General features: G+C 30.7%; 2 protein-coding genes across 2 annotated transcripts; one reads left to right on the top strand and one right to left on the bottom strand.

The window, feature by feature from the left end:
* Window positions 1-2263: 2263 nt before the first annotated feature.
* On the bottom strand, window positions 2264-5742 carry LOC107492220 (GDSL esterase/lipase At1g09390). The gene is made up of 5 exons (XM_016113212.3): window positions 5399-5742; window positions 4018-4206; window positions 3565-3725; window positions 3115-3379; window positions 2264-2855 (listed from the first exon to the last, which is right to left on the bottom strand). Exons 1-5 carry the CDS (start codon window positions 5667-5669, stop codon window positions 2623-2625), a joined length of 1119 nt encoding a protein of 372 aa, XP_015968698.1. The 5' UTR covers window positions 5670-5742; the 3' UTR covers window positions 2264-2622.
* Window positions 5743-8509: 2767 nt separating this feature from the next.
* On the top strand, window positions 8510-12371 carry LOC107492218 (WAT1-related protein At1g09380). Its single transcript, XM_016113211.3, has 6 exons — window positions 8510-8811; window positions 10627-10689; window positions 10835-10951; window positions 11083-11494; window positions 11638-11789; window positions 11884-12371. Exons 1-6 carry the CDS (start codon window positions 8636-8638, stop codon window positions 12077-12079), a joined length of 1116 nt encoding a protein of 371 aa, XP_015968697.1. The 5' UTR covers window positions 8510-8635; the 3' UTR covers window positions 12080-12371.
* Window positions 12372-12976: the final 605 nt, after the last annotated feature.

The raw sequence follows: 12976 nt of genomic DNA, 5'->3' as shown, positions 1-12976 counted from the left end.
GAATTTACTAATTCTTCTTCTATTTGAAATCCTTGTTCCATCATATTATTTTCTTGAGCCATTTTTAATTGTTTAAAAAGCATTGTAACTTCTTCTAATTTTTCTTCAATATTCATAATTTCAATGGTGGTTTTACTTTTAAGCCTGTTATGTTGATTATATTTTGAAATTTTTCTTCTTTGAGATTCTCTTTTTCCTTATTTCTTTGAAATTTTATAGATACTAATATTTCTTCAAGCATATCTACTATAGAATTTAATTGTGGGTTAAAAGTATGATAAAGATGTGGGAAATCATTTCCATGGTAACATTTTTTAGAAATTTCATGTGAAAAATAAGTTTTTTCAGGTTTTTGAAGTCCTTCAATAAAACTTATAGTAAAGTAAAGATTTTGAGAAAAATTATTTTGTATTGATTTTAAGAATTCGGTGTCATTACAATTGACATTAGTTAAAATCATTAATTTTTGATCTATTAATTTTGATAACTTAATTATTTCTTCTCTTAAATCTTCTAATTTACTTTTTTCCATTAGGTGACGCTTTTCTTTGTGAAGAGTTACGGTTTTAGATGAAAAGTGTGGCTTTAGAATGTGTGGTTAAGATTTTGCCATGTAATCATATCTTTAAATCTGTACAAATTTAGATCTGTACCATATAATTTTTCTTAATTTTTTGTTTGTACATAATGTTCATACCCTAACTCAACACTAAAGGCCCACGATCAAATAAGACAAAGAGGCCCAATCCGAAAATTGGCCACCTCTCGCGACTTCTTCTGAAGAGGTCGGTTTCTACACAAACTCTACTAAAAGGAAGTTGGGAGTCAGATTAGCTGGCAGATAGCACTTATTCAAATAAGTAACTGCCCCTAAAATCTCTCAACCCACTTCCAGGAGTAAAATCCTAACTTCCCTAAGATAAAGGGACGGTTATCCTCCTTAAAAAGTGGAACCACTCCAACGGTGGTTATGGATTCACCACTATAAGTATACTGACAAATCTCAGATATTCTTAAATTCCCATACTCTCTAAACCTGCTGAGACCCTTGCTAACTTAGGCATCAGAGTGTCTTTACAGGTACCACTCCTTCTTCTTCCTTCGAACACAAGTAGGACAGAGGCCTCACGCACGGGATCAAGTTTGAAGGCCTTCTTTCCAAGACGATTGGGCCAATTGTGCGAGTCCAATCCATCAACCTCCGGTTATCCAACATAACACATAATATTTTTAAACTTTATATATAAATATCTATATTTATTCTAATTTTTTATTACATATGTGTTTATTAAAGGTATTTTAAATTTTAAAAACTAATATTAATTAACATATAAAATTATATTAGATATTTTAATTTTGATAAGTACAAGTTAATTTAAAAAAAAAATTAAGTGCTTTAAAAGTGTCTTAATTTTAAAAGTTGTCAGTATAAATACATAAATTATTTTTTAATTTATCAAACGCAAAATAAGATATTTATGCTTTTAAAAAATACAAAACACTTTTTCAAAAAATTTTACCAAACCAAGCCGAAGTTTGCAAAATGCAAAGATTCTTACAAACAAAGCATTTTGCCAAACAAACTAAGTTTTTGAAATATCAAGATGTCATTTGTTTCTTTAAGAATATCATTTGATCAAAAGCTGAATATTATGGACCGACATTGCTCTTTTTTTTTTTTGTTGTCATATTTTTTTTATGGACCGACATAATACTATAATAGTCTACGTTTTGTCATACGCAACCATACACACTGTTTTCCTTTTTCAAAAAATAAAAGGTAAGACAATAATGAGAGACCATGGAGTCCTGTAATTATTTCTCCAGGGTTTGAGTCCATCCGTACATATGCTACGGACATGAACATGGGCCTAAATTGTACAACTGCATATGAGACCAAACAAACAACAAACAACAAAGGGCCCCTATTGAAGGAAAGTTTCTCCTATCAAGAAAATAACGAAAAAAATGACAAAAAAAAATTAAAATTAAAAAAGCAGCAAAACTTCCATGTAGATTAATTATAAGCCCAATCAACTTATATTGATTTAATAGTTAATTCACTAATTCATTTAAACAAGTGTCCAAAATTTGAATCTCATATTATCTATGCAACAATCCAATGCCAACAGCAAACCTTAAAGAAAGCACCAATTCGCAACAGATTAATCCTTGATATATTGAGTTGGTGCATACCAAAGGGGGCAAAAAAATTATAAAAAGCCCTAAAAATACTTAAAAGAAATCTCAACACATCTTTAAATAATCTTCTATGGAACAATCCTCTTATTTTTATTGCACTACATGTCAATACGCTTGATCAACGAATTATTATTTTTCATGTATCATTGATCAATGCTCAATGCTCATACATCACACATAATTTGCATACTACAAAAACAATGCCTGGCAGCAAAGACCAATTATACAACCCAAGATGGCCCCCTAACTTTAGAACTTGCATCTTGGGCAAGAGAGCGAGACTACATAACAAACTGTGTTTTTTGAGAACAACTACAAAGAAAATAAATAGAAGAATAAGGACCAAAAAAGAACCACAAAGATGCAAAGACAGCACTTAATGGAGCAAGTGTTTGATTCATTGCTTTGCACACTGGTTAGTCAGTGATTGCAGAAGAAATCAAAAGCTGTAGGTGGTGTGGAATATGCCTTGGAAAGAATCTTTGAAGCTATGAATGTATTTGCAGCCTCAGTAAGATGGATTCCATCCCAGCTAACATATTTTGATCCTTCACTACAAACCTGATACCCTGGTTGCCCACATGTCACCCTTGGGTCAAAATTGTAAGGAGGCCCTCCAGACCCGCAGCACACCATCAGCGAATTCGAGAAACCTAATCATCAATGAATCTCAAGAATTCATCAAAAGTTCCAGCCATCATAATTCAATCATGCATGTTATCAGAGGCAACTGCAAATAACTTGGACTATTTGCCACTTAAACCCAAAGCAGTTAAATACTGTGCTTGTTATTAATAATGTCATCATAAGTTAGGGAATGAGAGACATCAATGATCACAATTAAATTATTATGACACAAATACCAACTGAATAAGTACTTGAACAAGAAGAAGGTGCTTTTGTTTGGCTTACCATATTTGGCGGCATTTGTGATAAGATCATACTTAATGGCATAAATATCGACATAGACTATGGTAGCATCCTTCAATTGAGTTCTTAACTTAAGTGACAACCGATTCAGTGCATCATTAAATAATCTTGCAGCAGAGTTATAGCTAGAAAGACATCCAGATGAATCCAGATCCTTCTTTTGAGCCAGTGCAATTAATTTGGGAAGACATCCTAAGGGTCCAGTGTTGTGAAGCCAAAACTTCCTGGCACCTTCATTATACAAACTCTGCATATCAAGAAATGAACATTACAAACAAAATTCTTATCTATCTCACTTATAATTATAGAAGTTTGACCGAAATTTCAAATCATACAACCATAAACAGAAAGAAAGATTGTGTGATGCAAATAATATGATCAAATAGGAAAAAATGTTTCACTAATCACCAACACCAACCAAGTAGGACTCACCCTAACAGCCGTTTCAATCTCGGCAACAACTGTTGGGATCCTCTTGATCACTTGCGCATATGACAAATTTTTGGTAAATGAATCAGCAATGTCATTTTGCCCAATATCAATCAAGTAGAGCGCATCTCGGAACCCTCCATCATTTATCAAATTGGTTGCACCTGTAAGTTTATGAGGCAATTATTTAGTTCTACTTCATTCATAAATTCAAACTCCATATGAATATTTTACAAACATAACATTTACCCCGATCAGATAACAATAATATGATACCTCAAGTTGAACTGAAAGCATAATCAGTATTAATTTTTTGGCCCAAAAAAAAGTCATTTAAATACCTTAATTGGGATATGAACTCTATGAAGTATGAAACATTGATGAGAAAATAAACCCCTCCAACAATGAACTGTTTCTTCCAAGCAATGAAATAATAACGAAAAAAGAAAAATCTACCTGCATTAACAAGTTCAAGTGCACGAGCTTTGAGACGCCTGAACTGCATGACTTGTATATTTAAAGAGAATGGAAGATACTTGGGGAGTGTAGAGGACCCTACAACTGCAAAGTTTGCTCCATTTTTGAACGTCGATCCAGACAATGGGTCCATATATGGGTTCAATAAACTCATGTTGATACTTTGGCCTGCAAATGTTAGAGGGAAATTGTTCAATAATCTTGCATCTTTTGCATCTACGCCTTTTAATGATATAGAAGTAAATTTTTTATATACTAACGATACATCAACAGTAAATTGTAAATTGTAAACAAAAACCAACCAACAAAACAATTTGCATATCTAACAATTGAAGAACTAATTTACTAACATCCAAAGTCTAGGTTGGTTCCAAAGTCTAGGTTGGTTAATTTTTATTGTTCGCATTTTTATCCTACTACATCGAATTCAATTTTAATGTATCACAAATTTTAAAGTGGATTTTTGTTATTTCCTCGCTAAAATAATATTTAGTGACAATTTACACGGCCATCTAATTAATTAAATTAATAAGGAGTATATTTGAAAATGTTATTTTTATTTAGGTTTAATGATCGTTCTTATAGTTTTACCAAATTTATAATTAAGTTCTTATATATATATATATATATATATATATATATTTGGATTATAAAATTATCAGAGGGGCATACTTTAATAGGTAATGAAGTTTTTAATTAAGAAAGAGTAACCCAATTAGTTAAAAATTTTAATTTTGATTAGCTATGTAACAAGTTTTTTATTAACTGCCTAAAATAAATAGTCATTTAAATTATCATATGTAAAATATAAAAAAAAAAATAACACATGTGATCGAATGATTATAAAAAATATTTTATTCTGTTTATTAAAATTAAACTCTTAATTAAACAGATATAAATAATAAATATATTATTTTTAGTAGACATATATGTATTTTTTTTTTAAATAGTGTTAGAAACCAACACATTTTTTAATTTATAGTAATTAATTAATTATCATTAGTATTTTTAATAATAAAAAATTATATTTAATAATATAAAATTATATTTTTTATGATTAAATACTAACTAAACTAAATTTTAATAACAGTATTGACCACTAAGATTTTCTCTTTCTGGGGATTTTTTTTTTTTTTTTTTACAAGTTGTGTGAGTTTCTTAACAGAGGCAAAGGTGATGGTGCTGGACAGACGTCAGCACTAAAGACTCGAAGTCAAAGATATGTGAGAAACATGGACCCCACACGAGATCACAAATAGTAATACGAAATAAAAGAATAAGTGACCGACAGATCCCGTAAGAATGAAGATAGATCCATTTCCAGAAAACAGAGAAGAGAAGCAATTAAGTTAAGTCTTACAGAGCAAATCGATTATGAGGCGTCCATCGGACAAGCGACCGGTGGATCTATGGAAGAAGCTGCGTCCATTGGGGAGGTTGATAGGGTAACCGAGTCCAGAGGCGAGTCCACCCGTGTCCGAGTTGGAATCGCCAAACACGAATATAGCTGGAGCTTTATCGCATCCATAAGCTGAAGAAATTGAATAGAACCACAGCACTAACAAGAATGATAATGGAAATGAGAATGAGAATGAGAATGGAAGGCAGTGACCGACGCAACCGGAACCCATTGTTATGTTATCTCTTGTCCGTTACACAGGACATGACTTAATTAGACTTGACAAAGACCCGTCTATATCTACTCCTCTCACTTCCCTTTTTTGACTCTCCTCCTCTCAAATAATAAAATAACCCGGCTTGGCACTTTTTTTTAGGCCCAATCAAATATTGGGCCTACAGGATCCGTTTCAAACATCCCAGCCCAACCCAATATATATGAGTTTTCACAACTTGGCAAAGGCAGAGGGGGTTGGTTGCATGACTGTGTTCTTGACTTCTTGCAGAAAGTAGAATCCTCTGCTTCGTTGAATATATAATTAATATGGTACTCCACTCATTGGCTATTGTATCCCTTGTTCTGTCGCCCTCGTTACTAACTTACTATTACTTCAAACAGCATTGTTTTATTTTATTTTTTTTTCAAATTAAAGAAACTGTAACTACTTTAGGAAATGATTTACAATATTAGAAAAGCTGTCATTATAAAATGAAAGAATACAGGTACAATATTCCTAGAAATATTCTCATTGCATACGTTATTATCATATACTCTAGCTAGTCTCTCTATATCTATCTATCTATCTATCTAACACGTTTTATTAGTTTGGATTTCCATGATGACTATGATTACTTGTTCCTGAAAATGAACCCCGACAATTTGTTTGGATCATAAGCGGAAATTAAAGATAGCGTTACGTGTAAATTAAGTCCCCCTATTGATGGCGCAATATGTGAATATACATGCCTAGATGCATATCTTATTAGCAGCCTTTAACTCTATTGACAAATTTGATGTCACGAAAAAACACCACCCATGACTCTTAGTCCTATACATAGATAAATCATGAGATTATAGACATGCTAGAAGCAATGTCTAGATTCGTTATTCAGAAATCATTCTCTAAACGTATGTTCAGGATTAGAAACAAACCTCTCGTGAGGGAATTAAAGTGAAGATACATGATTGAACTATCTTATATGTATATTCTTATTTCTTTTCAGAAAAGAAGAAAACCTTATTTCTTTTTTAAATAATCTACGGTTAGTTTAGCTTCAAAGCCTAGTTTGATTCTATATGTGAATCAATACAAGAGACCTCTAGTCAGCATAGACTCTATCTTCATTCTTCAACGCTTTTCTTTTTCTACATAAAAAGCTTTTTTAGCATGCAAATCCAAAATTAAAAGACTCTTGCGTTTAATTTGTCTTAAATTTACAATTAGTAACACAAATAGAACTTAGAATAATGATTGTACTTGCATTCATTTATTTCATACCAAATGTGTCGATAAAAATAAGTTAAAGAACTATTAAAATTTATATTTTTGTCTATTAATTAATTATTAATATTTAAAAGTGATGTAGGTCAAAGTACATTGTAAAAATATTAAATTAAAAATAATAAATTTTGATGTTTTTTATATTTTTAAGTGTTAATAATTTTGGGTTGGGCGAGCGGTCAGCACACTCGTCCACTTAGACAAGTGTCGGAAATTCGAATTTCATTTTATGCATGTAGCAATTTATTGGTCATTGATAGACTTTGGTCGGTAACTTTTGTGATTTGTAACCATCAATAATATTTTTAATGGTGTGAGATTTCATCTAATGATGTAAGATTATTTATTTTTCTTTTATTAGTTATATGCTAACCATAATTTAATAAAGTTGCTGACTTTTTCATAAAAAAAAACCTTGCATTATTAACTTCAACTAATTAAATATTAAGTGTGACTGGTAATAAAAATTTATTTACTACTGTCATTAGATTCTTTTCCCGAGATAAAATTAAGTTAGGCTCGTAAATCCTTGCTTAGTTAATCAATGAGGCCTTGAAGGTCGAAAAAAAACATCTAACACTACAATAATTTTTTGTATGGATAAATTTTCAACGATAATAAGGTAATGATCATCGTATATTTTATTTAATTTAATTTAACAATATTTGTATAATAATTATCATAATATAATTATATTAAAATCTATTTATTATAATTGTAATTATATATCTTTTTAGCTATTAAAAATGTTTTTACTAAAATTTTTTAGTAACAAAGTATAAAGATGACTGATATTTAATTATCGATAATTATATTAACGATTATTTTTATGGTTCTGCTAGGAAACCAACTAGAAAAATAGCTAACTAGAGCTAATTAATTAAAAAATAAGAGATTTATTATAAAAAAATAACTTTTTACTATTTTGATTTTTTGAATTTTAAAATTAAAAATATAAAAGATTAATTTGAGTTAGTTTATGTTGTAGTTGGTTTTTTAGATATTTTTTATTTTTATTGTTATTAAAAATAAAATAAATAACGGTTAAAAGTAATTGTTTGAGTATTTAAGAGTGCTGATCAAACTGAGAGTAGTGAAACTTGCTTTTGCTTAATTTAAGGGAAAATCAGAAAAAGCTAAGCATTATTATTAAGGTGAAGTAGTGCATGCAAATGCATCAACGTAACGTGGAACAAGCCCAGGGTGGGTTGGGAAATGCAGCTAGCAAGGACCTAGAAGGAAAATTGTGATGGGGTCCCATTAGCTTTATAATTTATTAAATTAGTATGGTATAATAATGTATAGTATATGGTGACATGCGCATTATCATCAACAACAAACAAATTTAGTTGCTTCAAGACTCATTCTTATTAAACGCATTTAAACCTGCTAGGTACGCGCAAGCCCCCAAAGCTTCTCAATAAATCGAATCCAACTCTTTCTTTTCTTAAAAAGATATAAAAGAAAAATGTGTAGAAAATATGGTTGCTACCGTTTCTTTTACTCATTTTTCACGCACGATGTCATTCACCTTTTTTATTGGTTGTGTTTATATATATACCCATCTTTCTCTACTTGCTTCTCCATCTCTTATTATTCTCATTCCCTCTCCCTCTCTCTCTGCCTAGATACACTTCTTTTCTTTTGAACTTTCTCCCTTCATTGTTCAAAAGTTCAAAGGCAGAGAGAAGAGAATAATGGCGAGAGGTCTCATTCCATTGTTGTCAATGATTCTTGTTCAGTTGGCGTATGCAGGGATGAGTATTACCTCAAAGCTTGCCCTAGAAGGTGGCATGAACCCTCTTATCCTTGTTGCTTATCGTCAAATCTTTGCCACTATTGCCATTGCTCCCTTCACTTATTGGCTCGAATGGTAATATATCAATTTGGATTCATTTACTGTAATAATCATATCCATCTACTTATTTTTCCTACATTATTCTTATTATTATATCCATATGCATGCATGAATGCTTAAATGTTAATATATATGTTTGTTCTTCATATTTTGAGCATTATATTATTATATGAAGCAACAAGAAAAGCTAAACTGAAGGAAATAATGCAGTGAATGCTTTGTAATAAATAAAAAATATTAAGTGACATTTTTTTTTCTTGCATTTGTCAATATTAACTATTTTTTTAGTTTTGAACTAGAAATACTGGTTTCTTAATATTTTTTAATATAATAAGATGAGTGGGGCTTCTTGCTTAGCTTGATGCTAATTAATAAGTGAGAGTTTACGGAAAAAAGATCTTAAAGAAAGAGAACATCACAAAATGGTAACTAACAGCCTTTTTTGCTTTAAGCAGAAACAATAAAGACCAATTTTTTCACTCTATTAGACTACATATAGTATAGTATAGACTACTCATTTTTTGGTGTATTTACATCTAACTCGTCAGTTTGTTACTATCAAGTAAAGTAAGTATACCAAAATGATGATAAGCCACACAAACATTTTCATGTAACCTATAAGAACACCACTAGTGATGACATGCATGCTTAGCTTGACACGTTACGAGTGGTGTTACGTTCCAGTAACTTTAATTTCTACTTTTTCAAATTAGGCATGGTATACAAGAGTTTCTAAATTCACATAGAGTCTCATACAAATTAAATGGGTTGTGTTATAGTAAGGCGTGATTTGGATCTAACACGTTTATTTTGGGTGAGTACGATTTCACCTATTTGATTAAATAATCGTTTAACTATTTTTAACTATTCATATACGCTGAAAATTCATGTACAATCGACTTCACATGAAATTGATATTTGAGAACCGTTAGATAATTTCACTGATTTGATTAAATTTTCATCTAACGACTTTGAGATATCAACTTCATGTGAAGTCGATTTCACTGAGGATTCACCATTCATATATACTTATTTCAAGGAAAAGTTTTCGTAATTGTCTTTGAGGTTCCTTCTTGATCAAATTAATTTTAAAAAAATATTAGAAAATTGAAAAAAATTATTATTTTTTAGTCATAATTAGTTAACTAATAATGTTTAAAAATATATTATTAAATTGTTAAATTAAAGAATTAAATTAATGACTAAAAATACTGATTAAAACTAATAAATTTTACGGACCTTTGATTTTTTTCATAATTTCATTTAAAATTAATTCTAAAGTAAATTAAGTACCTTATTCGTGATACTTTTATAAACGAGAAACCAAACAATAATCTCAAAGGATAAAACAAACTTAATCTATCTTGCAAGTTACTCAAATACAGAACTAGGACTCCATTACGTATAGCTCTTATTACATATCGATTCTCTGTAATTTTTGTCTTTATTTTCTTTTCTTTTCCTACGCTACAAAAATATACCGAGCCAACTCATTAAAAACAGTATGCAAATATTGAAATATATAATACATCTTTGAAGTGGAGGGGAAGAAAACACAGCCAAGATATAATATAAGTTTTTAATTTTGGCTTGTATTTGATTAATAATAAAAAGTTAACAAGTCGGATCATTATATATGCTCTGTTTTTGTGTACATCTGTTTTATATATTTTTATTTTTAATATTAAAATTGATCGATAAAAAATATGAAAAAATGTTTTTTTATACCATAAAAAATATATAAAATAATATAAATATTTTATTTTATGTTTCTATTATTTGTTTTATTTTTTTGCATTGTGATTAATTGTTGTTGGTTTGCGTCCGTAGGAAAACAGTTCCGAGGATGACAAGGCGCGTTATGCTCCAAATAGTACTTTCTTCCATAACAGGGTAAGCTTTTGTGCTTTTCTGTCCTTTCATAGTAGTCGCTAGCACTTAATGCCAAGAGTTTTTCAAATTCAGCCCATTTTGAGTTATGATTCTTTTTTCCTTTTATCACTAAGCTCACACACTTAATTTGAATTTTGAAATGCAGAATAACAGGAAACCAGGTTCTGTTCTTCGTGGGTCTAAAATATTCAACTGCCACAGTTGCGTGTGCACTCACCAATTTGCTCCCAGCTTTTACGTTTGTCCTGGCAGCCATCTTCAGGTAACACTCAGATGACGGTTATTAACTATTAACTTCATAAGAAGATAACTGTATATAAATTTTCACCAAATATAATTATTAAAAAGAAATGGCAATGGCAATGAATTAATTATATTGAATAAATTGTGTAGACAAGAGAGTGTGGGAATGAAGAGAAAAGCAGGGGTAGCAAAGGTGTTAGGAACAGTAGTGTGTGTAGGTGGAGCACTGCTTTTATCATTCTACCACGGCAAAACAATTGGTATAGCAGAATCAAGCATTCGTTGGAGCTTTGCGCAGAGAATGGAAGGAAGAAGCAGCTCCAACGGGAACGGAAGCGCGCTTCTGGGTCCTTTTCTTCTTGTGGTTAGTGCCCTTGTTTGGTCACTTTGGTTCATAATTCAAGCAGACATAAGCAAGAATTTCCCAGCTCCATATACGAGCACAAACTACATGTGTTTCTTGGCCAGCATCCAGTGTGTCCTTCTTGCCTTGTCTTTTGACCATACCCCCTCTTCTTGGTCCCTTCATGATCCTATCAGACTTGTCTCTTCTCTTTATGCGGTACTACTTCTAATTCTACTTCTTTCTTAGCTTTCTTTATTCATATTAACAAAAATAATCTATACTAAAATCAATCGATATATATTTATATATATTTATGAATATTAAGTTATATATTTTCTTAATTAAATAATTAATTTCAGGGGGTAGTTTGCACTGGTCTAGCGTACTGTCTCATGTCATGGACCATTGAGAGGAAAGGTCCTTTATACGTTTCAGTATTTAGTCCATTGCAACTTGTTCTCACTGCTGTTGCTAGCTGGGCATTGCTTCGGGAGAAACTATACATTGGAACGTATGTCTTTGTAATCATAAATTCAACTTCTCTGATCTTGTTTAATTAATTAATAACATAACATGTCTGATTTTATTTTATTTTGTGGGTGTAGTGTGATAGGGTCTGTGCTGATAGTTGGAGGGCTATATTGTGTTCTATGGGGAAAGAACAAAGAGATGAACGAGATCATTGCTGAAAAAGAGACAGTCAAGTACAACGAGAGTAATGCAAAGAATAGTGATTTGGAGTTACCATCTTACATACCATCCAACAATGGTAATCATCGTGTAATTGTGGATGTTGCTTAATATATATACACACAGACACAACTACCCATTAAGGGGATTGAGGATTGGAGATCATAGGACATAAACTAAGATGCAGCACATGATTCATTCATTGCAGGATATGCTACTACCAATTATTAGAGCTAGGCTCACCATCTTTCTTTATCTTTTTCTTCTCTTTTTTTCTCTGGTGAGATACGTCCGAAATATGATGGAATTCTCTCTACTCTCTAGCTAGTTAGTGTTGTGTTTAATATTGTATTAGTGATTTGAAATTGATTCACAACGGTGGTATCACTCTTTCTGTTGGAAATTCCTTGCAATTGCATCTTGATTAAATTACATGTATCAACCTCAGTTATAGCGTACCTAGCTAGCACCTCTCTTGACTCTGCTTGCATATTTGATGCACGTTTCTTCAGCTAGTATACAGCATTACGGTGCTAAGCGTAAATTGAATAGGAAAAGAATTAATCAATGAGAGAGTAATTAGGAAGAAGATAATTTTATCAATGAAAAATTTTAAAGAACAAAAAAATATAAATCACTAATTCAATGCTTTCAATTATTATCTTATTATATGTATTTATAGCAAATTAATTAACTAATCTATCTACTTAATATACTAAAATTGGGTTTTTCCCCAACTAATGAAGGTGAGGTGTCGATCTCTCATGACTCTGTTTTCCCTCCAAAATGAACTTTCTTATTCTCTATTCTAAATTATTTTATAAAAAATATCTTTATTATAATTATATTATAATTAATATTTAATGAATAATACATAATTATACTAATTTAGAAACATATCTTTATTACAATTATATCAAATCAATATTTAATGCATTATTAAACTACTTATCAATTATCAATTAAAAATACTTTTAATTATTTTAATGATAATAATAATATCAATAA

This window comes from Arachis duranensis, chromosome 6 (genome assembly GCF_000817695.3).
Source record: "Arachis duranensis cultivar V14167 chromosome 6, aradu.V14167.gnm2.J7QH, whole genome shotgun sequence".
Taxonomy (NCBI): Eukaryota; Viridiplantae; Streptophyta; class Magnoliopsida; order Fabales; family Fabaceae; genus Arachis; species Arachis duranensis.
Note: the sequence above shows the minus strand (reverse complement) of the source record. Positions and strands in the feature narration are given on the sequence as shown.